We start from the raw sequence: 26,252 nt of genomic DNA on the forward strand, positions 1-26,252 counted from the left end.
AATTGTTAATGAAGTCTACAAGTGGAAAATAACCATCGTACGTGTTTAACACAAATTAAGCCATCACACTTACAGAATGTTGATGTAGTACCAATCTTGGAAACCACTGGCTAACACAGCCTGTTGGAGCAGCTGGCAACTTTTCTGGGCATCTGGCTAAAGCGGGATTTGGCCGTACAGGACATTTAGAATAAGAATTAGAATCCTTTTCTGTATAATGTTCATTTTTTACAGTTCGACCATCAACTTGAGAGGCGAGAATGGAGTTAAGAGACATACAGATGATTGATATGTACACCGTCATGCTGATGTATGTTTATGATGATTTATGTGGTGGAAGTGCTTTATACAGATTGAGTGTAAGTTGATATCCTTTCATATTCCTGTAGGTATACAGTAGGCGTATGGTGAAGCCATAGTATAGCTAGACACAGCTTGTGTAAATGTTAGCGATCATTGGTTGTAATAGTATGTGTTGCAGAAATGCGGGCTGGTTTAAATATTGAACACTTCCCTGTATCTGCTGTGTTTTTGAAGATTGGGTAGAAAGTTTTTTTTGGTCAAAACATTGCCAACTGTTTATTCAACAGTAACTCTTCTTTCTAAACCATTCAGATTCTGAGACAGTCCCAGACATGTGGCCATCTGTCTCCTTATTCTTAGCCCTGCTCGCTGTGTAGCCTTGTGGTTCGAATGTCACTGGGAGGGTCTGTGGGTCCAGACCATTGACAGTATAAAACATGGATGCAGTCTCAGTGACATCACCCCCTGGTTTCTGAAGATGTGTTATTAAGCCCATCAAGGCAGTCACCACCTTGGACGTGCTGCCTCAACCTAACTATCAACCTAGAAACAGGCAAAGAAGTAGAGCTGAGGCGGTCCGTGAACCTCCTGGCAAACAGCTGCAATGCGTCCACCTGTCAGTCAACTCACCAAGCTAATGAGTGCTTGTAGTATAATTGCGAGCCATGTGTACATGAAATGAGTTCATGCATGGGAATCACACCAATTCCTCCTACAAGAGCCAAAAGTATCCATATTATGATTAGAAGACGGAGGATGAGGAGCGAAAGGTTGGCAAATGCTATGTTATACAGTTACACATTTTACTCTCAATGCTAATTTGTTAGCTGTGTAGTTAGTCATATCACACTATTTCCTACAAGATGAGATTCTACTTGTGGCCGGGCAGAGCTGTTTATTTTTTTAGACTATGAGGTTAGAGAGCTTGTGGAGTGTTTAGAACTTGCTGTTTGCTCACTCACATCTCCAGTGATAGTCAGAAAGTGGCACCCTAAAAACAAACATGTAACTCAAAAGAATAGAAAGTGGCCAGTCCTGGCACCAGAGTTTTCTACACCTCTATGTTAACAACATTCTTTTTAAAATCTTCAACATAACTTGTTACATTAGGTGTCTATGCACTAAGAGTACAAAAGGAATAGATGTTGCTCTATTCAAATGAAGTCAAACACGTTTATTTGTCACTGAGTTGTCATCTTTTGACTCCTCTTTTAGATACAGTCATCATTCTTTGTCCGACACAAGCTTTTATTGTGAACATCAGTGGCATTCCTGCCCCCTAACACCTTACCTAACAGTTGTGTTTGTGTTTTAATGACTTTTCTCTGACAATTATTGATTTTTGTTGTGGTCAATGGCAGACAGAAACTCTGTGGCCTCAGTGAGGAAATAGAGGTGCTCTCTGTTGTGCAGAGGGATACATATCTACAGTCGCACCAGAATATTGGCAAAGCCATGTATTATGAGAAAGCCCCGGGGACTTAAGTAAAGCATGTATGTTACTGAACCTGCTCTTTGGGATTCAGCAGCAGACTGCATCTTATTGGTTTTGTTTGTGAACAACACTGGTCCAGCCGCTCACAACACTTCTGTGGCTTATGCAGTTCATGGTGCCACACTCTGTTGTGCACTTTAAGCAGTTTTCTCAGCACAATTAAGCAGTTAATATTCCAAACAAACCAGATAACATGGAGTCAGCAGAAGAGAAGCACAAGTAAACGAGGTCTCATAGGACCCGACTGACGAAAAAACTAAACTGTTTATATAATCCGCTCTGCAACACAGTGCAATGTTGATTAAAGGGTGTGTGTTGCAATATTAATCATCATCATCAATATGAAATCATTAATTTCTGGTTATTCTGGATTTATTTTTATCAGATCATGTTTAAAGGAACAATATTTTGTAATCCATACTATGAATTATAGATTATTGTTGGTTTATTCTCATTCAACAGTATTCACGCTGGCTTCTTTTTTTAAATGAGAAAAAAACATGTATCCTGTGACTTCATCATAGACAAATTAAGGTAGCATTTTTTTTTTATTATTGTTGCAAGACAATAGGCAATGCACTTACAAAAAAACACTAGAGACAATTACAATGAGTATAGGCCAGAAAAAGGGGGCACATTCATGTTTTACTGTGACCCAAACTCATATTTCACATGTTAAGAGAACAGAATTAGGTTTACTGCATGCGTGGAGGTGTGGTGTGTGTGCGCGTGTGTGTGTGCGCGTGTGTGATTAATATGCTCGCTCTGATGAACGCTATGGAGATTCTGGATGGAAATCAGAGTGGAAAGAAAGAGGAAAAGGAATACAAAGCCACAAAAAATAAATGAACAAAGAAATAACTTGATGTACATCATCCACATCATCATCAGCATCATCATGCTATAAACAAGAAATTAGTAGTATTACGACGTCAATGGAAACCGGGGATGTGCAGCATCAACCTCCCGCAGTTAAACCTTAATCAAGAGCCTCTCAGAGAGCCAGGGCTCTAATTGACAGGACTAATCCCACAAGGGCAATAAAGGAAGCAAATTGAGAGCCTCTTTTTATGGAGACATTTTGAAACAACAGGTATACTGAATAAGATTAAGGACGGTTGAACCCAGTTTGAGTTTGAGGCTCCTGCTATGATGGCTTTCTGTCACTTTGTCACAGTTTACTGAGACATCCCAATAGAAATATGTTTTGACAACTCAAAATGTCCATTGTGAAAAAATGTATGAGTCAGCGAATAATATCTGCTAGAATCATTAGATAAAGGGCAATAAATGGCACATGAATCAGCTCCAATGCTTTAATTTCATATTTGTAAAATGTTTGACAGTTGCTTCCGTCAAATGGAAGTCATTAACTTCCTTTCATGACATGAGAAGTCTTGTACACAATACGCTTGGCGTTTGTCGGGATAATACTACAGGCAGTGGTAGCGTGAACGCCAAATTAACAGAACTGTCAAAGTCAAAAACAACAATGGCTCTGAATTGAGCTATCTAGTGAGTGATTGTTGTTATGCAGGAAAGACCCGGCAGAATGACAAAGTGAGGCTGATGGAAATTAACACTCACACTGACATGTTGTCCACTGGAAATTAACTAACTTTGTAACACCTCCGCCATTTCTTGAAACATAAAATTTCCACTTTTAAACCTGAGCTGCTCGGCCTCCGCACACGCTCAGGTCATTTGAATGATTCTGTTTGTTTGACCTTTGTTGCATTAGACAGCTGAAGCTAAGATTTGGTGATATGGTGCTAAGATGCCCTTACAGTGCAACAGGTAGGTGAGGGAGCCAATCAGGGAAAACTGAAAACACCTGTGTGTGTGATTCGGCCATAAAAGTGAATACAGATTAGATAAGCAATTAACAGAGAATTGTCACATTCCCTTCATTTTTTTTTAGATAAATCTCATTTTCTGTGTTCCTTAGACAAGAATTAGATAATTATCAAAGTGTGGAATAGAATTCAATGATTGTGATATTGAGAAAATATAACGTTTCTTCACTAAAGCAACAACAGGAAAAAAGGCTTTAAACATTACTCCATTATATTTTCAGATATCATGCCTTTAAATACAGTATTACTCATTGTTGAATAGGAGTGGGACCAATTATCGATACACCAATTTACCGACGTCTTGAGTCCCGTGGCACAATTGTTGAGTCGCTAGTTTCAAATATTGATATTTTGATATACAAAAAAACATGACCACTTCCTGACTCCTCACAGTGGCACTTATGACATGATGAGGGTAACGTGAAAGGAAGTTAATCGGACAAAGAAGTGGTTGCTGGGGAAAAAGAAGGAGAAGAAAAAGACATTGTTGAGGCATTGTTGGTCAACGATGAAGAGAAGCACAGAGATTAAGCATGGTGAGAGGTGAAACTGACATTCAAGTGTCGTAAATAAATACAATAGTCCTGCAATTGACCTTTTTAGAAGCATTTTGTATTCTTCAGTTAACCAAATATTGTCATCATGTGATTGTCTCTCAATATATCAATTATCGCAGAATCGCTGTAGCTTGACATTAAGAATTAATGATCGCGTTTCCTCAGTCCGTCAGTACCTGTTTTCATCTAGTTATTTTACCTTAGTTTTTGGATTGTGGGGTAGGGGTGGGGGAGGCAGTCATGTTGTTGCTGTTTGATTTATGTTGATGTAAAAGCACTTTGTGATACATACTGTGTTGTATGAAATGTGCTATACAAATAAAGTTTGATTGATTGATTATCATGTGCTACGTATCACGTATTGAATTGTCCCATATGATGGAGGTCTCGATTGCCTATTGGTTAAAGTGCTAGAGATGTGCTCATGATTTATTATCGTACTTTCAGTTCACTGGGTGACTCAAGAGAAAAAATAGGTAAGGAAAAAAAAATGAAGCAGGGGTGCAAGTGGTCTAGTGTTTACGGAGGCCGTAGCTCCAAAAGCGAGCTTCAATTAAGACACCCCAATGTCCTTTATAACTCTCTCCTATCCAACTCTATCCACTGTCCTGTCTCTCTAATAACAGCATAAAAGACCCAAAAATAAATCGAAAAAAACAAAACAAAACAAGAAACAGAGAAGGCTAAATCCAACAGAGTCATTCATTGGACAACATCAGGCTCATTTTCTTGGCCTTACTTACTTACTTTATTAGTGCTACTTTAGCAGCACTGATTGTTCCTCTCCAGCCAGCTCACTGCAGAACAAAGCTGCCTGTTCTCAATGAGACATTACTAGATCAACCACCAGGTGACAGTGTTCATCCTGTGTGGGCCTCATGATGTCCACAGCTTCACAGATGGAGGTTATGAAGCTTTTGACCAGAATACAGCAGCAGGACTTCACACCATCTTTATACTGTAGACTAACTGTTTCTTGATGCATTGCTAGGGAGAAAAAAAAATGCAAATCAGTTCATTAGTATTCAGCAAACACAACACCGTGTTAGCACGACACAACAGTAATGTTCAGTGTGGCTGTGATTAAATGCTTTTCCCCCAAAATATCAGAGCTGAAATTGTTTTACAATAATACTTATCATGTCTGTTACTATTTGGAGTCATTGCAGGGAAATCTGCAGATAAACGAATCAAACATCTATTCTGTAATGTATTTAATTTAGCATAGGTTAAATGAAATACTGTGGATTAGTAGTAACTGTAACAAGTCCTCGCTGCAGCCGCATGTGCACAGATGACTGCTTGCCAAGTAGAAGGTGTGAAAAAAGTTTTTTACTTTTTGGTGTGATGTAAACAAAGATGCTTATTTTTTCTCAGGCAAAGGAGGGTAAACCGCTCACACAGACAGACTGTGTGGAACAATGCGGAAAGCTGGGAGTCAACGTGTGAATGAAGCATTAGAGCGAGTTAAAGAAAAGTACAGCCAGAAAAACACGAGATGTTATTATTTGGCTCCCTAGCTGGGGAAAAGTCGTGTTAGATGTTTTTATTGAATGAAGAACATTTGTAATTTTTTTCTGAATTGCCTTCTGACCATATTCAAAGTGTGTCCAATACGTTCCCGCTGAACCACATGTTTTCTGCCACCTGGTTTGTGTCTGAATCTCACGTCAATATATTGAACTAATGAAACTTCAAGAGAACTCACCCATATCAACCTGTTTTTTACCCCCTGCAAAATTCTGACAAGTCTCATTTCTTTTTCTTTCATGCTCTGCTTCCTCCAGAGCCAATCCCATGACTCCTCAATCCTGCTGTCATGGAAATAAAACATTTATTCCTTCCCTCACCTAGTAAACAGCTAAATACAGCAGCTGGTCAAACCCAAAGAAACTGAGAAAAAAAAAAAAAAAAAAAAGCATCAAGACAAAAGTCGAGTGCTTATAAGAAAAAGGCCGCAGTGCAACGTGATGTTTGGACATGAAGGTGTGAGACATAGATAGCACCTGCAAATGTAACACATTATTCTGTGACAGCTTTCAGACACATTCAGCGCAGTGTGAAGGCTGGTCTTTAATGTAAGCTTCTTATTTTGAAGAGTAAGGTACTCAAAAATATAAAAAAAGTCAATTCACATCCACTTTTGTTGGCAGTGCAAGAGCTCCGAGAGAGCGAAAGCAGAAAACAGACCTGATCGTTTTTTTGTCTTTAAAAATACATTTTGAAATATATTTTTTATTTTTTTGCACATACATGACATGGGTAAAATATCCAGAAATGTTTCATAACGCATATTTTTAATTGCAATGTTTCAATGTTATTATTTGCTACATTATAATCCCAAACCCTATGATCAGCCAACAAGAGCTTAAAAATAGCTGCCCCCAAAAATCTAAGTATTAAAAACACACACACACACACTCAACACTCATCAAGACATTCGTGAACACAAAGTATTTTCCTTCCACTTTTGAATATTGGTTTCACCTGCACACACTCTGTAGATTAAGTCCTTGTTCTTGATGTTGTCAACTTATTTTCTGAAGCCAGATTTTAAACAAATCAGAGAAAAAATTAGGAAAAACAGGAAATCTGCACCAGCCCATTTGCTTGCAAACAGTAACACCCTTTCGTAAAGCCTGCAGCACAACGCAGACACCTTCATAACTGTGGTTACTCTTGGCCAATCAGAGCATTCATTAACATCACAGTTAATTGACTTCATGATCTCCAGGGAGTGAAAATTAAATTTAAAATTAATTAAACTTCCATGCCTCTTCCTGATTAAATGATGGAGAGATCATAAATAACGGAAACGGCAAATTGGCAGATAGCGTTAATGGGAAATAAAGAGAACCCTTTCAGTCACGTTGTGCTGGCACATGGGCGTGTTTCAGTGGCCAGTGCTGTCCCTACAATTCCCCTCGATGCTGAAAATGAGCCTCCACGGCAACAATATTGTTGTGCTTTCTTCCATCAGACGGTTGCATCCATTGAGTGTGGTCTTGAAATGCTTGATGTACCATTTGACAGAACAGCCAGTAGACATGTAAGAACATAATTTGCTCATCATAATGGACAAATAGGGGGCATGCCAGCTTCAATCTCTGTCATCTTCTGTGTGATGGTTACTCTGTTCTGGGGGTCATTTGGTGTGTAGGAACATTAAAAGGAAATGTGTTTATGCACTGTGTATGTTCTAAAAAAATCTTCAAAATGCTGCAGTAATGGCCTGACAAACACTTCAACTACATCCTGCAATTTCATTTCTATAAGTCTCTGTTTGAATGTTGTGCTGTTTGACAGAAGCGTCTTTTGTTTTCTTCTTTTTCGATCATGTCCGGTCAGGCAACGGAGTGGCAAATGGTTAGAAAGATAATTTTACCCCAGTGAAGTGCAGAGCAATCCAGTAAATCTTGACACTGGAGGAACAGTAATTCTTTATTGCAGCTTTTAGCTCATTTCAGTCCACAGACAGAAACCTCGTGAACAAGGTTACAATGAGTGTGCAGTAGAGTGTCCCACCGAGGACACTTCACCTTCCCCCTCACGCTGCGTCCAAGTCATAGTCATATACTGGTGTTGTCTGCCGGCTCTTGCTGACATTAACAAGATATGCCTTTCAAATATCATGGCCTTTGGGACTGGGTCATAGGAACTATTTATAGAAGGCCAGGACTTCATGATAGTTTGGCTTGCTGTGGTGATAACTGAGAATACAGTTGGCTTAAAGAGCTCTGCTACAGCTGATTTTGTGTCAGTTATTGCTGCAGGCACACGAACAGATGTGGTCCACACAGGCTCTGGATCACTGGCTCATACACTACTCACAGTCCTTGTGGACTAATACAATATACATGGCAATGGTTAATGTTGCAGTTATTCTGATGGGCTTCAAAGCAGGCCAGTGCACAAGTCCTGATCGAATAGAAAATACAAACAACTCTGGCAGAATCTTAAGAATTCAGTACCACACTGCAGCATCATATTGAGCAGATTTTGGCATTCTTTTTTTAGCTGCAGCAAAAGACACTTAAAGAAGAATCTAATATAAAGTAAGCATCTGCTGGCCAAGGCAACCCTGCCAAGAGGAGGAAAACAAGTTAGCAACTGTAACTGCCAAATATTATCACCACCAGCAAGTGTTTTATTCACAATATCAGCCAACGCTTTACAAAGGCCGGTGCAACAATGATGAAATAATACCAACAAAAAAAAGGAACTAGAAAAGGTCATTTAAATTTTTTTTTTTTTTACGTTCGACAGGTTTATTGTTATTCTTGGAAGTATTAAAAATAAATCCTGCAAGATTAGTTAAAGCACGGTTGGATGCTGTCTTGCACGATGTCACATTCTTTCATAATAAAACTAAAAGGAATTGTTTGAAAGTCTTTGATCTTGAAAGTTTGCATGAAAATCAAATGTCATCCTTTAAAGATGCCATGCCATTCTGTCAGTCGTATATTTGATCTTTTTTACTCACATGCCACATAATTGAATGTCACAACCTCTATCCTCAACATTTGACCCACCCTTTGCCGAATATACCCATTCGGCTCCACCCTCCTCTTAATATTAATAGCCGTGCCTTTAAATTCCCTGAACCTGAGCCTGAGTGTGGGCGCCTCTTCTTGCTGTGTGCTCGGTCCCGGTGTTCTGTGTGTGCCTGCCGTCTGACTGTTTACATCACCCCAGAGTTGCTGCAACTCCTGCCACCATGTCTAAACCGCTGTCCGACCACGATAAAAGGAAACAGATCTCGGTGCGAGGCCTCGCTGGCATCGAAAACGTTGCAGAACTGAAACAAAACTTCAACAGACATCTCCACTTTACGCTGGTCAAGGACAGAAATGTGGCCACCAGGAGGGATTACTACTTTGCTCTTGCCAACACAGTGCGGGACCACTTGATTGGCAGGTGGATCAGAACCCAGCAGCACTACTACGAGAAAGATCCCAAAGTAAGTTCCAATCACAAGACTTATGGTAATGTGAATCTCCATCTACATGGATACAAGTGCATTCACTATCTAGGGGACTACTTTCTTAAAAGGTGCAATTATTTAATGCCAATGAAAGCATAAAGGACTTTTTTATTTAAACATGTGCAGGTCTCACACTTGCAGCTTAATTTAATCACAGAGCTGGTTTATACATTTAGAAAATGCATGCAACTCTTCTCTATTGAACTTCATGCCTGCATGCCCACTTCTACTGCAGCACATTGGACAATGCTACATAAACATACTGTGCAAGAATCTGAATATACACTGTTTCATGGAATAACTAGCTCTTCTACACATAATTAAAAAAAAAAAAAAAAAGCCACAACACCTCTTCACAACAGAAAGTTCTTTATATTCCTAAGCTGTACTTTCCACTGCCTGATGTCAGTGTAATGCCAAGTCCTGACATTTAAACTTCAGCGGGCTCCTCTTAGCACTCTGTTGGTATGCTGCCTGTCTTATAGTGTGTTGAAACATTAAACCTCTCCCTGACCTTCTGTTCCCACTCTGTCTGACCATAAAGCACATAGCCTTTACTTGTGTCATATGAGCACATGCCTCCAAGGACATGTGAGTGCATGTATAAGTCACAGAGTTAGAAAAAGAAGTTAGATCTCTGCACCTGCAGTGTTATTATCTCACAGCTACGGGGAGAACAACAGGCAGCCGGTGTCATGATAGCAAAGCATGCAACGTTATTGCTTGGAAATGTCACACAAATCTGCGTGTAATTACAATCCACAGTTCAGAAACAGAGTGAAACTCTGAATAGATTGCATTCACCAAGCACAGAAAATGTATTATTCATGATTATTAATAACTGTAGTGAATGAAATTTTTTTTAATCTTCTCTTAATATCAAAAGAACATTTCCCTGCACAACTGGCTTCTCCTCTGGGTCACTGGTCCGCAACTTAAGAGCATGAATATATTAACTACTCATACTTGGCTATTTTTTTTTTTTTTTTAGAAACTGGTTAATGTCATATCCTATTGTCCTGCAAACCCCAAATCAGAAACGTTCTCTTGTTCTGGTGACCTAGGCTAAAAGGTCAAAATCCTGTACAGACACACGGAATCTGATCTCAGTCTCAAGTTTTGTGCTGCATGTTAAGATCACATGCTGCAAATAAAGCATTCCAACCAGATGTTTTGCATTTCTTATCAGCATTATTGAAAACAGATATAAAGAGCAAACACAGAAAACGAAGTCTGATGAAATCTGGAACATACGGTAATATATAATTCATGAGCCTCTGTCAGCTAGACCCCGACATGGCTCCGTCAGTCGTATTCATTATTACTTCCCTGTGCCACCTTTTCTTGTGTATCACTTTAGATTTGAACCCCACAATGAAGGGTATCAGGCTCAGGCTGACCTTTACAGCGACCTCTACAGGAGTTATTTTTGCACAGACGAAAATGTTGGTGTTACGTAACACCCAAAGCGATCTGTCCCCCAGGCTCTCTCCTCTCCTCCCCTCCGCCTTTCCACCTCCGCCTGGGTCTGACCCTGCATGTCAGAGGAGGGGGAAAATAAAACAACTAAATGGCAAAGGGTAAACATAGGCTCAGGTGGCACATTTCTATGCAGCCCCCACCATGACGCTCAATCATGAAACTTGAAAGTTCTTTGACAGTCTGGAGTCGGCGTGTTTTTTTGGAACCTTCGGTGTCTGATTTGTTTTTGGAGTCAACTCTTACTTTGACTCACTGTGGAGCTTTTTTTAAAACCCTTTCCCACAAAATAATATAAAAAAATACCAGTTAGCATGCAAAAGAAAGCGTATGGCTCTTCACTCAGTTTGATATTATTTTTACCTTCCTCCCACACTATAGCGTGTTTACTACATCTCCCTTGAGTTCTACATGGGCCGCACCCTCCAGAACACCATGGTGAACCTCGCACTGGAGAACGCCTGCGATGAGGCCACGTACCAGGTGAGAAAAGATCATTCGTTAAAGGTAATTTTCTTTTGACAGTTTTCTAAATCTATGTTATGGTCTGCTGTCGTCTGTAGTTGGGTCTGGACATGGAGGAACTGGAGGACATGGAGGAAGATGCGGGTTTGGGAAATGGCGGCCTGGGCCGTCTTGCTGGTGAGCATTTTTTCACTCTTCATATTAGATAAACTCAAGGTTCTATAAACCTCTGTTGGCTGACTTAAATGATACATTATTTTATATCAGAGCTAGTCAAAGGTTCATCTGCTTTCTCTATCTGGTTTCAGCCTGTTTCCTAGACTCCATGGCCTCACTGGGTCTGGCTGCATACGGTTACGGCATCCGTTATGAATTCGGTATCTTCAATCAGAAAATCGTCAACGGCTGGCAGGTAAAAGAATTACCAATTTGTTTCTTTTTTTTGCTTGTTTTATAAACCTCATCTACATGTGAAGCCGGGACAGGTGCTTGTGTTTCTCTTCACCTTAAATCACCTGCTGGATGCCTTTTCTTTATCATTATCCTACGTCAATGTTTCTTGACATTTTCTGTCTCTGGCTCGACTTAGAAGCCACTTAGCGGCGTAATGAGGGCTTTTTCCCTTCAATATAAGTGTGTGTCATTATCCAGGTTGAGGAGGCTGATGATTGGCTGCGCTATGGCAACCCCTGGGAGAAGGCTCGTCCTGAGTACATGCGTCCTGTACACTTCTACGGCAGGACTGAGCATCAACCTGACGGTGTCAAATGGGTCGACACTCAGGTGAAATAAGGGCTTCACAAGGTGATCGTAATAGTAACAGGATGATGAAATATTTATCTCTGTGCATCTCTTCCTGTGTTGGTACTGGCAGGTGGTTCTGGCTCTGCCATATGACACCCCTGTCCCTGGCTACAGAAACAACGTTGTCAACACCATGAGGCTGTGGTCTGCCAAGGCGCCCTGCGACTTTAACCTTAAAGACTGTACGCGTCCAGCAGAGATCAAACATTTTCAGTCGCGCAGTAGCTGCCAAATAAGAATAAATTAAAGGAGTTTATGTATTTTTTCCTTACAGTCAACGTTGGTGGCTACATTCAGGCAGTGCTGGACAGAAACTTGGCTGAGAACATCTCCCGTGTGCTGTATCCCAACGACAATGTAAGAACTTGTGAATATATTATTGCATATAAAGGCCATGCATTTGTGAACTTGGATTAGAGGAAAGAGCTGAAGGTGGCTCAGTATAGGAGCAGTGTGCTAGACGCTATGGGCTCCTGTATATCTTGAGGATTTATCTTTACTCAGCACAGAGATGGATTTCCATACATTTTTGACCCAAGCGGGTGTCCTTTGTCTTCAGCTGAATCTGTGTGCTCTTTCAGCTTCCTTTAGAGCTCTTTTATAGCTGACGTCAAGGCTCAAGGTGGAGGATTCGGTAGATAACCATCTAGCCCGAGCTATTACTCATGTCAGGGGTGGTAATTTATGTCTGTGCAAGTGAGAGCCGAAACCGAGCTGGACCAGATATTCCAGCTTTGTTACAAATCAGTTCACTGTTATATATTATACTGCTGCCTCTTAAACTTGTCTATCACCAGTAGCAACATGGCACAATCAACATTCAGTTGTGCTATGGGAGGGCTAGATTCTTCATAGCAAGTGTCAATTACAAAATAAAATGAAAAACAGGGTAAAAATGAAATTCAACTATCCCAGGTAGTTGATTACAATGCACATTACAACTTATTCAATACAAAAAACTGTTTAATAAAATAAAATCATGAATAAACTTTTAAACAGCAACAACCGCACAATAAAATATTAGTCACCACAAAAACTATCTGTGGTTTATAAAAAGGCTTCACCTTTGAGGTCAAACCACTGTAGCACCGGTTACTGTCAAATATGGCTAATAAGATAAATATCAAGTTACCATGAGATCATTTTAACTCCTGCTAGCTAGCAGCTATCTCTTGCTACCAAGAGGCTAACTGTAATCAATCAATTATCTGAATAGCTCGTTACAAAGTGTAACTAGCTAGCAGCCGCCTGCCATGAGGTAGCAGCTTCCTGCAAGCTGTGGCTTATGTAGGCCAGAGGCACAGTTCATTACAGAGGTATCTTAGTTTGGGCTAACTGTGCAGACTTACAGTAGTATGCTCAGTCAGACAGTCCTCTTCTTCATTAGTCTCCACATTAGCAAGTAGCATCCTGAATTTGGGAATTAGCTGTCTGTGATCATTGTGACAATAAAATGATTTATTATCCCTCATTTCTCATTAGCACAAACTCTATTAGCACAAACTCTGTTGTATTTTACTAAATAAATGCATTGCTCATGTTTATCTCCTTGACTAGAAAATGAATGCATGTTTGTTGTCTCAGAAGAAATGCAAAAGGCCATTTCAAAAGATTTAAAAAACAATTCATGTGTGCCATCAGAGCAGAATCAGTCAAATGCGTGTCTTTATCTGCAGTTCTTTGAAGGAAAGGAGCTCCGTCTGAAGCAGGAATACTTTGTGGTATCTGCCACCCTGCAAGACATCATCCGCCGTTTCAAGGTCTCCAAGTTTGGCTCCAGAGAGATCGTTCGCACAGATTTCAACAAACTGCCTGACAAGGTGAAGCGAAAAACTCAACAAAATAGATTCTGTCAAATATGAAACGATTTACCCCCTGATGTTCTCCCCTTGCTGTCGTTAAATTGCCTCAGTCATTGTGTTGAACAGGTTGTGTCAGGCTTTTAGTGTATTGTATGAGAACAGTTGGAATGAATAGTCACCACAGAGAGAGCTGTATGTTTTAATGTGTTGAACTGTGTTTTAATGCTGTAGTGACATTTCATAATGTTCTGCATGTTCAGGTTGCCATCCAACTGAATGACACTCACCCTGCCATGGCTATTCCTGAGCTGATGAGGGTCCTAGTTGATGAGGAAAAACTTGACTGGGATAAGGTAATGAGGAGCAACACGAGCATAGCTGAAATTTGTATTGCTTTAAATGTTTGATTTATGAAATCTATATTTAACTTGATGATTTTTTTTAACCATCTTAAATTTATTTTATACATTTTCAACTGATATGGGGAAATCCTAATTTAAGTGTAGTGAATAAACAACCAACAGCTCAAAGAAAAATGTATTTTGTTTTTTTTACAATCAAATTAATGGGGTATGTTCCAAATGAATTGCATGTACGTATATATATTTAAATCATGTTGTGCTGCTGTTGTTCAGGCCTGGGACATCTGTGTACGCACCTGTGCATACACCAATCACACTGTCCTTCCTGAAGCTCTGGAGCGCTGGCCAGTGGACCTGTTTGCTCATCTGCTGCCTCGTCACCTGGAAATTGTCTATGAGATCAACCGTCGCCACCTGGAGGTCAGTGCTGCACATTGCAACATTTTACCATCTCCATCCTGCATTTTTTAACTTATACTCTGACATATTGTATGATTACTCCTTAGTAAACATAGCAGAGGAAGCACCCACTGCCAATTTGCTCTTTTCATATACAAATGAATATCTCTCTGTACTTTTATGTGCCTTGTTGAACAAAAGGGACTAAGGTTAGACTTAAGTTTATTGTTGGTGCAGTCAACCAATGTTTAAAGGGATAACATTGAACGAGAGATCTTAACGGTGAAAAAACATTAAAGAAAAAAGGCAGGCTAGAAAATCGTATAATAATATACATTTTCATAAAAATTATTATCAAAATAATGTATTTTATAATCTAAATACAGGTATTAGAGTTTTCTCTGATAAAAAGTAAATCTAAACTTATTTTCAGCCGTCTTTAATAACCGACCGTATTTTTCTTTATTAATTTTTGTGCTTTTTGTGCTTTTATTGGAGAAATAGGACGGTGGATAGAGTAGAAAATCAGGGCGAGAGAATGGGTAATGTCATGCAGGAAAGGCCACAGGTCGGATCTGCCCACCTAGAGGACCACAGCCTCCACTCATGGTGCGCACGCACCAACCACTGGGCCACCAGTGCCCCAATAACTGACCTGAGAGTTAATTAAGTCTTCACAAAGAGCATTGCTTAATGTTAGACATTTCATCCCATAAGAGCACTTTTCTACTTGCGCTAAACGCTTTACTGTACCAACACATCACAAATATGCCCGAGGTCAAAGATAAACTTTCCAACTCTTTACTCACAAAGGCAAAAAGCTGCTTTAAATATGGTTTACATCCCATCCCTCTGGTCAAATAGTAGTTCATCCACTCAATCCTGATAATTTGACTTTCAACACGTTTTAAAAAATACACCCAGAAAGCTCAAGAAATGGACCTCAGCAACTGCTGTGAACCCCATATGCACCAAACAAACTTAAAACAGAAAACTTGAAAGAAGAGAGCTTTCACCTTTGTTGCCAACGCCTATCAGGAGTCTATATATGGAGCGAAACACTAACTGGAATAATGACATCAAGCCAAGTCTAGAGTACCTTTTAATCCCTCAGATTACCACAGTCATTACTTCAAATCCTCCTTTTGTTCCCTCCCAAGACTCAATATTTACAACCTAGTGGGAGACCACACAGGTGAACAGGCCAAGAAGAACTTATCAAACTTGAATAAATTGACTGTACTTACATATTGCTTTATTGTCCTCTGACCACTAAAAGTGCTTTTTATACTTCATGTCACATTAACTCTTTCACCACATACATATGCAATCATACTCCTTAGGCTATATCTATTGGTAGCAATTTAGGGTACAGTGCCTTGCCCGAGGGTGATTGAATCTCTGACCTGATTTGGCAATGATTGACTCCATTACTGAGGCAAACCTGTCAAAGCCCCCAACATTAAAGGTGTATGGATAAGTGAATAATGTAAAAAAAAGAGTCTTAGGCTGATACAGAAAGCAAAGTGTGAGAAACAGTGAGACTCTTAGAGAGTTCCTGTATGTGTAAGTGTATCCCAGAGACAGGTATGAGCAGCTGACCGTCCTCAGGCCACTCACCAACAGACTCCCAGTTTCTGTAAAACGAGCAGCAGTGCAAGACAGACAGGCTTACAGAGTGAGTGTTAGTGCCTGAAAGTGAATAGGCACACAAATTAACTTTATTTACCAGTTTACTGTTGAAAGCAGCTGATTATGTCACAATTATCCCACTCAATGATTTAAGGATATGTAAAACACCGTTTTAAGTAGCTGCTGGGATTAAAAAGACTCGTAAATGTATGTCAACAAGTGACCAACGAGGCTTGGCTAATGCAAGTTTAGAAGAAATTAGTGCAAGCAGTAGGTTCACAGAGTGGGAGGAGTCGTCATAGGACCTCCATGCTGTGATGTCGGCTTTTATTTGCAAAATAAATCTGTCAGAATTCAGTTTCATTGGCCCCGTTTCAATAAAAGTAAATACTTCCAGTGTGTTATGAGCTGGGGATCAACCAGAATGGCACTAAAGTGTCATTTAACTAGGTGTGTAACGATGGTAATTGTGTAATGAAAATAGTTTCTTCTAGTCGTTTAAACCCGTTTGAACCAATTTAACTGTAGGGTGTGCAATTCTTATCCAATAAAATTTTGTCAAGCTATGTAAACATGTCCTCACAGTCTAGCTGTCTTTTCTATCTGTGTGCTCGAAAGCCTTGGCTCAGTAATTTGCAGAGGTTAAGAGAATGCCACCCAATTGATGTCCACAGACATTCAGATTATTTCCTAGTTTGAAGTGATATTCGTAATGGTAGCAGGAGAGTTGAATCCTCCTCTCTGCATGTTACAGCCGCTTAGCAGCTAATTCACAAACTAGCTAACGTGAATGATATTGCCTACTGTGTTGTTGTTTGCACTAGCTTCATATTTCTTCATATAATGTTTGCAAAAGGTTGCAAAGCGTCAGTGCAGCACAAAAATAAAATATAACCTTTTTATTGTTGTTCTTTGCAGAGAGTTGCAGCCAAATTTCCTGGTGATTTTGATCGTATGCGTCGCATGTCTCTCATTGAGGAAGGCGGACAGAAGAGGATCAACATGGCTCATTTATGCATTGTGGGTTCTCATGCTGTCAACGGCGTGGCCCAGATCCACTCTGACATCCTCAAAGCCACTGTGTATGTGCCTAAAACACACACGTATTATTAGAATGTGTTTGTGTGTAAATCAAAGTTAAAGCTCCTGTGAGGAGTTTTTAAGTGCTTTTCAAACAAACTGAAATTAATACAGATGCATCTATAGGACCTCTAACCGCTAACCAGAACATGAGAGAGAAGATTGCTTATTTCCATATTGTTATTATTCGTCTGTCACCCCTGCAGCTGGGGTAGGTGTCAGGCTGGTTGAATAACAGCACCCTGTTCAAACAGCATTTGTTGTTTTAAATGTTTCCACGTCAAAGCTGAACTCAAAGTTGCACATCAGACAATTCAAATAAGGACGAAATATATCCAAAAAACTTCATGTAAGATAAGCAAAGGGATACATCATCCCACTTAGTCCCCAGCTGTCAGCGGAAGTGAAACATCCAGCAACCCCTCCAGGCATGGGCGGTTCTAGGCAGGGGCCAACAGGGTTACATTAAGTGCTGTTACTGAAATAAATATATATCATGGTATTTTATGTTGTGATATTTAATGATGTGCGCAATTATTTGGCATAATATATATATGTTAATGTATATATTAACAAAAAATATATATAAAAAAAATATATATATATATATATATTTTTTTTTTTAAAGCGATCATCTTTGTCTACTTTTCACCTGGGTTTGTTCCCCTCTGACAAAACAACTGGCCCAAGTTTGGCCCCTTCAGTAAAAGTGGTCTAGAACAGCCACTGCTTCCAGGAGCTTTAACATATATATACTGTATGTGTGTTTGTTGTTCATTGAGTAGTAGTCTGTTTTACCCCAGCCTTCAGGGTTTTGGGTTATATGTGATGTTTTTCTCTGTCTGCAGTTTCAAGGACTTCTATGAAATGGAGCCAGATAAATTCCAAAACAAGACCAATGGCATCACTCCCCGCCGCTGGCTGGTGATGTGTAACCCCGGGCTGGCAGAGGTCATTGCCGAGGTCAGCTGTCTTTTAACACACACACACACACACACACACACACACACACACACACACACACACACACAACAACAACAACAACAACTAACTTCATCCATATCAAATTGAAATCTCAAAATCTCCTCTGACACTTTCTCAATTTCCTTTTGCAGAGAATTGGTGAGGAATTCATCCGTGACCTGGACCAGCTGCGAGGTCTCCTCAATTACGTTAACGACGAGGCTTTCATTAGGGACATTGCCAAAGTGAAGCAGGTGGAGTAATTACAGTTTGCGTTGATCTAAACTTCTCTGTAAATGTGTCACTTAAGAACGAATGCTATCATGATGAAGATAAGCAGGTACTTGAGAATAAGACGTGGTCTTTAATATAGCTGGATATGTAAATCCATGCAGATGCTGCTCGGCAGCACAAAGTCTTGAGGAGAGACGTCACATACTCAACATTAAGCAATCTGTGACTTTTAAGATAAACACAGGATACTTGATATTACACTGCACACAATCACGCAGCAGCTCTTTACAAAGAGCCGCCCTGCAGAGCTGTTTGTTTCGCTATGATCAATGTCAAAACCTCCACTAACAGCTTTCCCTGCTGCCTCTTCACCGGCAGTCAGCATCATTAAAGTCTCTGAAATTGTTTTCCTTGACACTTGGTACATGTATTTATTCTTAATGTTGTTGTTTTTTCTTCTGGCTTTTATACCATTGTTCAAGTTGTCCTGGTCTTGATGTGTTGACAATGTAGGAAAACAAGATGAAGTTTGCTGTGCACTTGGAGGAGCACTACAAGGTAAAAATCAACCCCAACTCCATGTTCGACATTCAAGTCAAAAGAATCCACGAATACAAGAGACAGCTGCTCAACTGTCTGCACATCATCACCTACTACAACCGTGAGCTCACATTTTTAATCTTCCATTCATTTTCCAAGGTGCTTTCAGGGCTCCAATACCGACATCTCAGTATTTGTATCTCTTTATTTCTCCTCCAGGCATCAAGAAGGAGCCCAACAAGCAGTGGACTCCAAGAACTGTCATGATTGGAGGAAAGGTTTGTAGTTTCCCAACCCTGCTCATAAAAGAAATTCAAGCTCACAGCTTTAGCCCTGTCATTTTCTTTTAATGCAGGCGGCTCCTGGGTACCACACAGCCAAGATGATCATCCGTTTGATCACAGCTATCGGCGAGGTGGTCAACAATGACCCCGTGGTTGGAGACCGCCTCAAAGTCATCTTCTTGGAGAACTACAGAGTCACACTGGCAGAGAGAGGTAATCACCAAATCATGGCCACACTCCTGGGCTTTCATTTTCGCTGCTTCTATCTGTTCTCATGCTCGTGCTTCTGCTGTTTTTCTCCTCTGCAGATGTCTCCACTCGTGTGTATTTACACACAACATAAAATACACAAAAAAATGCTTATTTAGAGTCATCAACCCTTTTCTTTCTGTCATCTCTTAGCCATCCCTGCAGCCGACCTGTCAGAGCAGATCTCCACAGCTGGCACTGAGGCCTCCGGCACTGGCAACATGAAGTTTATGCTGAACGGCGCTCTAACCATCGGTACCATGGACGGAGCCAATGTGGAGATGGCCGAGGAGGCCGGCGAGGATAATTTCTTCATCTTCGGCATGAGGGTGGATGATGTTGATGCACTCGACAAGAAAGGGTAAGGGGGGAATGATTTGTCCAAATGTTACTATCACAATTTCTAAGTCAAACAAATTTGGCTTTGCAACAGGAGCGATTTGAGGATCGGACCTTAAGGCGTACTCAGCTCCTAAAAAAAGTGTGACATGTAGAGTTTCTGTTCTATAAACTTTGATCATGGTGGGGAGAAAAACTCAGAGGAGTGAAAACGCCTTGAGAGCAGAGAGCAGAGCAAGAGAATCAGAATCCAAAATACTTTATGAATCTCCGGGGGGGGATTTGGGAAGCAGAGCAAAAGCAGTGATTTTTGTAAACATTTCATTGGATGCAAAAAACCTAGTAATTACATTCTAGGCCTAGTAATTGGCCTAGAATGTAAATTTGTGTTGTTGTAACTTATCATTTGCCTGGCAATTACATAAATGTAAGTTATAATTAAACACTTAAACATTTGTTTGCTTTCATGAGAGTAAGATGATAAAAAGCTGTAAGCTTCAAAATGTTTCTCTACAAGTTTAAAAATGAGTTGATGATTTAACAGCACTGCTTGTTGATATAAGCTTAAATATGTGTTACAGTAGAAGCATCATTTGCTGCCATTTCTGAAATACAGAAATACAGTCCAACAATAAATAGTTTTTATTATGAGCTTCATGCGCTCTGTCAAACCAGCAGCTTCATGCTCACTCACTGAACTTTACCTTTCAGTCAGTGTGTTTTGTCCCCCCTTGCTGATACTTTGTACACTAAAAGGTGTGGCCTTGTTTATACTTCTGAATAGGCTTCATCGGCTGGCCCGTTACTACAGCAACAGGCGTGTCCTTGTGTTTTTCATGTACGTGTGTATCTTTGTTTTCTACCCCTGCTTAGATACCATGCTGAAGAGTACTACAACCGTCTGCCAGAGCTGAAACAGGCTATTGACCAGATCGCTGGAGGCTACTTTAGCCCAAAGCAGCCTGACCTGTTTAAAGAAATTGTCAACATGCTGATGCATCATGACAGGTAAAGACAGATCTAACATTAGCTGCCTGAGGGGAATGCATGCATACACATACAAATAAGAACGTGTGCAAACTTGAATGCTGATGCTTAATGCAGAAATAAGAAAATAAAGCAAGTCACAGTCTTTGTATGGACACAAAAATTAATTGCATTTTGCCCTGCACAGATTTAAGGTCTTTGCTGACTATGAAGACTATATTAAATGCCAGGAGAAAGTCAACAATCTTTACAAGGTATGTTCATTAAAAATAAATGGTTCCATAAAGCTCTACTTATTAAGGGAGACTCAGAGCCAATATTCTTATTAATTAATTATCCTCATAAATCCATTAACTCACTCAATAAATTTTTTCAACCAGAACCCCAAGGAATGGACCAAGATGGTGATCCACAACATTGCCGGGTGTGGCAAGTTCTCCAGTGATCGTACCATTACACAATATGCTCGCGAGATCTGGGGCATGGAGCCCACACTGGAAAAACTCCCCGCCCCTGATGACCTGTAAAAAAAACTTTTACAACAGCGCATAATTCCTCACTCGCATCACAACATGAACGCCTTTCGTACATGGTAGATACTGTGCACCGGTAAAAGCTACCACAAAACTGCGGCCAAAGAGACTAGCATTAAATGCTTCCTGTGTCAGCACTCACTGCTGAAATATTTCAAACGTCTTCACAATATCTATGGTAATAGAGCAATACGGTTTTAATAGATACCAGGGATGTACGATAGGACGTTTATAAAAGCTACTGTCAGCTGGATTAAAGAGCTTTGTGGTGGGCTTTGAATCTAATCGTGACATTTTTATATTCACAATATAAACTCTTGTATTTCCACTCAGACTCATTCTGAATAAAAAGTGTTTTTAAACCATAGCGGCCTGGTTTTTGCGAATGTCTTGCAGTATTTTTTATGGAACTTCTGTCTACTGTTACATAACTGTCAAAACTATTGTAGTGTGAGGACTGTGAACTTGATGGTTTTATCTCTACAGAGAAGCAGAACCAACGGTGAGGTTAAGTTCGGCTGGAAACTATCTAAAAAAAATCAAATGAAAACCAACTGAAAAACACAACAACATAAACCCCAGAGAAGAGGGATGTACTATACATGTATTAATAGTTAAACAATGCCACATGAATAATACATCTTAAAGCACACTATGCTAACCATTGCTAGTTAATGATGATGTCATCAGTCAGGAGGAACACACAGATTGGGCAATAAAATGTCTGAAGTTTAATGTGATACTGTTGAACAATAAAAAAGAAACACCCTTACACAAGGGCTTGATGTCTCATCTGTAATTTGAGGAAACATGACGTCAGTGTAGACAAGCTCATCCTTCTGTTTTGTGTTGTGTTGTAGTTTCAGGAAGGGAAGTGAAAGCTTTGAGAACGCTCTATGAAGGAGAATCTCAGAAAAGCCTCACTGCAAAGATACCGGGGAGAAGTAGTTACTGCTGTCATGATTGCATTAACAGAAACTAATTTTTTGCCTATTAGTATGAAACAAAACATAATGTTTTATTATCCGACAAGGAAATGAGTCATGTAAATTGTTGAAAGTGACTTTTCTTACCATGAAGAACATTTACAGTCATTTGAGTCGACAGCTGCAGGCTCCTCTATGTGAGTGTCAGATAATGAGGACTACTTTAATATATCTCAGTATGTTGGAGTGCCTGCACAGCTGCAATAAAAAAAACCTAAAGCTGAGTATTTCCTTCTGACAACCTTAACAACCCAAGGCTGTTCTGGAAAACTATAAAATCATTATCTGAAAATAAAACAGTTATTGAGATCCCCCTTGCATTGTCAAAGAGTCTTGAAACGTTACTGACAAAGCCACCATGCTGGATTTATTCAATGAGCACTGTTATTGCTGTTGGGTCTCTGATTCCATAAGCCATGTGCAAACAAAATCCCCTGTCCGTCCTGCACACCAGGTAACTGTCCATCAGTTCTTTTAGTTGTAGGCCAGATACTGTCACTGAGGTGAACCAAACCCTCAAACTTTTGGACACAAGAAATCTGGCAGGTCTCGATAACTTAGAGCCTTATTTTTTTTAATTAAGCTGCTGATTTTATAGCAACACCTATTACTTAACTTTAACATTCCTTTTGTCTCCTAAGTAATTCCCGTTAAGGAAATCTACATTTGTTCTCACCCCTGTTTTATTCATTCCATGGACAATAAAGAACACTGTGCTGCCCTCTTCGTTGACTTGTCGAAGGCCTTTGACACTGTTGACCATGTAATTATGAAACACAGAAAACACAGTAAAGGATTATCAGAACAATCTGTCTGTTGGTTTGTAAATTATTTACCAACAGATCAGTTTGTGCAGGCTGAAGGCATTTCCTCCAAATGTCTTAAAATCATAAATGGAATGCCACAGGGGTCAGTCTTGGGACCACTGTTATTCACACTTTATATAAACAGTATCTGTCATAATGTTCCTATTGCAACTTGGAATCTGATACAGGAGGATTAGTTTCTGGGGCAGCTGGTCTCTTTTAATCATTTTAAAAGTACTGAAGGTAGTGGATGATGATGCATCAAGTTGTAGATGCTTTGACTGATGACTGCTCTGTGACCATGACTATTTTGACCTGTGTTTTGTTATTTTCTATGTGGTGTATGTCTGTCGTTAAAATGTGCTGCTGCACTGTTGTAAAGGAGATTCTTATTCTCAATGAGGTTTTTCATGGTTAAATACACTTTAAATACAAAAAAATGTGCTTCTCGTCCTATTACATAACTCCAGCAGAGAAAGGTTGGGTTAAGCTGATGAAGAATTAAGAAAGTTAAATAGCAGGAATTTATAGGGGGATGACAAAGGGCCCGTTTGGGATCAAAGTGTGAAGCTTTAATAAAGCAAATAGTAGGCTAATGTAGAGCAGAGGTAAGTGGGGCAACATAAACAAAAACAAACAAGAGGGATAAGAGTTTGTGATAAAGCCATGACCCCAAAGTCCCCTGCATGACAACAACTAAGTAGGACAGCAGCAGTTCACTCTTAATAATAGTCATACTACTATTTAATGTAATTTAATGTACTTTCCAATTGTTCGAGGTCGTACAGACTTGACCACTGTATGAGAAAGAATGGAAATAATAACTGCTAATGCAGCTAGTTTTTTTTTTTTTAAATCTGTTTCTTAGGTAAAAATACAGAAATGAACACAACACTGTGTTATTGCAACAAAGACAGAAACTGACCGATACATATTCTTCTGATCTGTCCTTCAAAGACATAATAGTGCCGTATGTGATCTTATGGAGTGATTTAACTTGTACTTGAACTACATCTAAGCCTTATGGGAAATGTATTTCAGACTGCCAATAGCACTCAAAATTGAAAAATAAGACATGAGAGACTTATTTTGTTTTAAAGGGGTGTTTTCTGCCTGCATGTGTCACTGTACACTTACAGTGTTGCTATTCATGTTAGAAAAGCCTGACTGCACACTAGCTCTAATCTGATTGGATGCTGCTGCAAATGAGCTGATGGCTGTAAAGTGTATGGGAATTGGCTGTAGCCATATAAACCCATCTGAACGCTAAATAAGTAAAATAACATTATGCTTTCCTGACATTTCAAATAATGCACTTCTCCTGATGTCTGCAAAGAAGCCTCCAAAGAGACAAATCTTTAACTTTTTGATAAAAAAAAAGAGAAGAAAACATTCCCTGCTCTTGGAATCAAACTTTTGTACACAAAATGTCAAAGTTCAAATATGTTCCCTTGTGTCTGTCTGTAAATATTAACAGAAAAAAGCAACACATATCAAGAGAACATATGCAATGTGTTACTGTTGTCAGTGTTTAACTGAGGCTTTACTGCTGCAATAACAAAGATAACTCTTCACACCTTGTTTCTCAGTTAAACATGTGTGTAAAGTCCAAACTCAAATGAAACATCCAACCGTTTAAGATAACTGAGAAACCATAACCAGAAATAGTTTGGATTGTATTTTTCAGGCTTCTAACTTCTGGTTGTATTGAGAGTTTCAAGAGGTAATGGACAGGTTGTAATGAAGTCTGATGTAGATACAGATTTATAGATTCCTGGCCATTGTTAACAACTAATACAAGATTGCTATTCATCCAGCAATATCATCATATTCTTCAACATTTTCTTAAAACAATTTAGTGTTGATAAGCATTATGCTAGCATGACGGCGCACACACATAGCTATGATATTTCAATAAATTAAACCTCAGTGTTTAATCTTTGTCAAGTAAGTTTGTGAGCATGTTAGCATGATGGTGTTAGCGCCAGACAAAAGGATAACCAAGAAGTTATCATGTGAAAACAAAGACAGGTCTTATAATGTTTATACGCCTTCACTTGTCAAGGTGCATGAAGGCATCCTGACAAGTTGAACTACTGATAGAGGCTGAAAATGTTTAATCTGGCTGTACCCATTACAGAAGAATTTATGCAAATCCCTGTGTAATTATAAATCCTCCTCGATGTTGTTTCAAGGGGTTAAATCTTCAATCTCCATGTACCTGATGCTCAGATCAAGTCTGTCATAATCAGAGCTGTAACTCCAGACAACAACAGCGATTTTTATTGGGGATAAATGATCTCCTTAGCCCGATACATTTATCTTTGATTTATTCAGATAACAAGCCAAATAAAGCCGCTTATCACATTACAACAATCCTTGTTATCCTGTTAGATTAAATAATGATTCATCTGTGAACGCTAAATAATCTCATCAAAACAAAACATTTGAGGGGCGCTGGCGGCGCAGTGGTTGGTGCAGCGCCCCATGTACGGAGGCTGTAGTCCTCTAAGTGGGAGGCCCGGGTTCAAATCCAACCTTCGGCCTCTCTCTTCCTTATTTCTGAGTCTAATCCACTGTTTATTTCTCTTATAAGGGAATAAATAAAATACACTTAAAAAAAACCATTTGAAGCATAGTCGGTTTGCTTCTTGAGAATAGTATCAAAGCAACTTCATATCTTGCTTTAGATGACCATAGGAGTCCATTCATCTTCTTTCCTTGCTGCAGTGACCACTGACCGCCCTCTGACTCTGGTTTAAATAGTTTTGTGTAGTACTTTAAGACCTTTCCCTTCCTTTTCTTTCTCCTGCTGCATATTTTTCTCCAGCTATAAAGTTAAACCAGCACATAATAACTATTTAACAGGACTTCCCACCTAATCTCTCAGTTACACAATACCACTTGTGCACATAACTCAGAACTGAAACCAATGAAACATACCAGCAAGAATCTGATAGTTGACTCACATCAATCCCCCCACCCATTTCTGTACATGACTGAGCAGCTTTCTTAACACTCACCCTGACAAGCACGACATGAAAAAAAATCACCTAATCACAAAGTAGTATTTATTTATTAAGTACTCTGTTATGTTCCCTTTTTTCACTTTA

At 39.6% G+C, this 26,252-nt stretch overlaps 1 protein-coding gene across 1 annotated transcript; it reads left to right on the forward strand.

Annotated features, from left to right (window-relative positions):
- Window positions 1–8,821: 8,821 nt before the first annotated feature.
- On the forward strand, window positions 8,822–21,712 carry pygma (phosphorylase, glycogen, muscle A). Its single transcript, XM_020633376.3, has 20 exons — window positions 8,822–9,171; window positions 11,056–11,157; window positions 11,238–11,316; window positions 11,448–11,551; window positions 11,791–11,922; window positions 12,014–12,125; window positions 12,218–12,300; window positions 13,620–13,763; window positions 14,006–14,098; window positions 14,381–14,527; window positions 17,057–17,220; window positions 18,067–18,181; window positions 18,334–18,435; window positions 18,929–19,076; window positions 19,175–19,233; window positions 19,311–19,452; window positions 19,642–19,849; window positions 20,701–20,835; window positions 21,002–21,068; window positions 21,195–21,712. The coding sequence occupies exons 1-20, from the start codon at window positions 8,929–8,931 to the stop codon at window positions 21,339–21,341; spliced, it is 2,526 nt and encodes an 841-aa protein (XP_020489032.1). The 5' UTR covers window positions 8,822–8,928; the 3' UTR covers window positions 21,342–21,712.
- The last annotated feature ends 4,540 nt before the right edge of the window (window positions 21,713–26,252 follow it).

This window comes from Labrus bergylta, chromosome 14, assembly GCF_963930695.1.
Source record: "Labrus bergylta chromosome 14, fLabBer1.1, whole genome shotgun sequence".
In the NCBI taxonomy this organism is placed as follows: Eukaryota; Metazoa; Chordata; class Actinopteri; order Labriformes; family Labridae; genus Labrus; species Labrus bergylta.

Excerpts from the sequence above, each read along its gene's own strand:
- pygma (XM_020633376.3), top strand. The coding sequence starts at position 8,929 with ATGTCTAAACCGCTGTCCGACCACGATAAAAGGAAACAGATCTCGGTG. Across the intron at positions 11,552-11,790 it reads AAATCGTCAACGGCTGGCAG|GTTGAGGAGGCTGATGATTG; the intron begins GTAAAAGAATTA and ends GTCATTATCCAG. Across the intron at positions 18,436-18,928 it reads ACATTGCCAAAGTGAAGCAG|GAAAACAAGATGAAGTTTGC; the intron begins GTGGAGTAATTA and ends TTGACAATGTAG.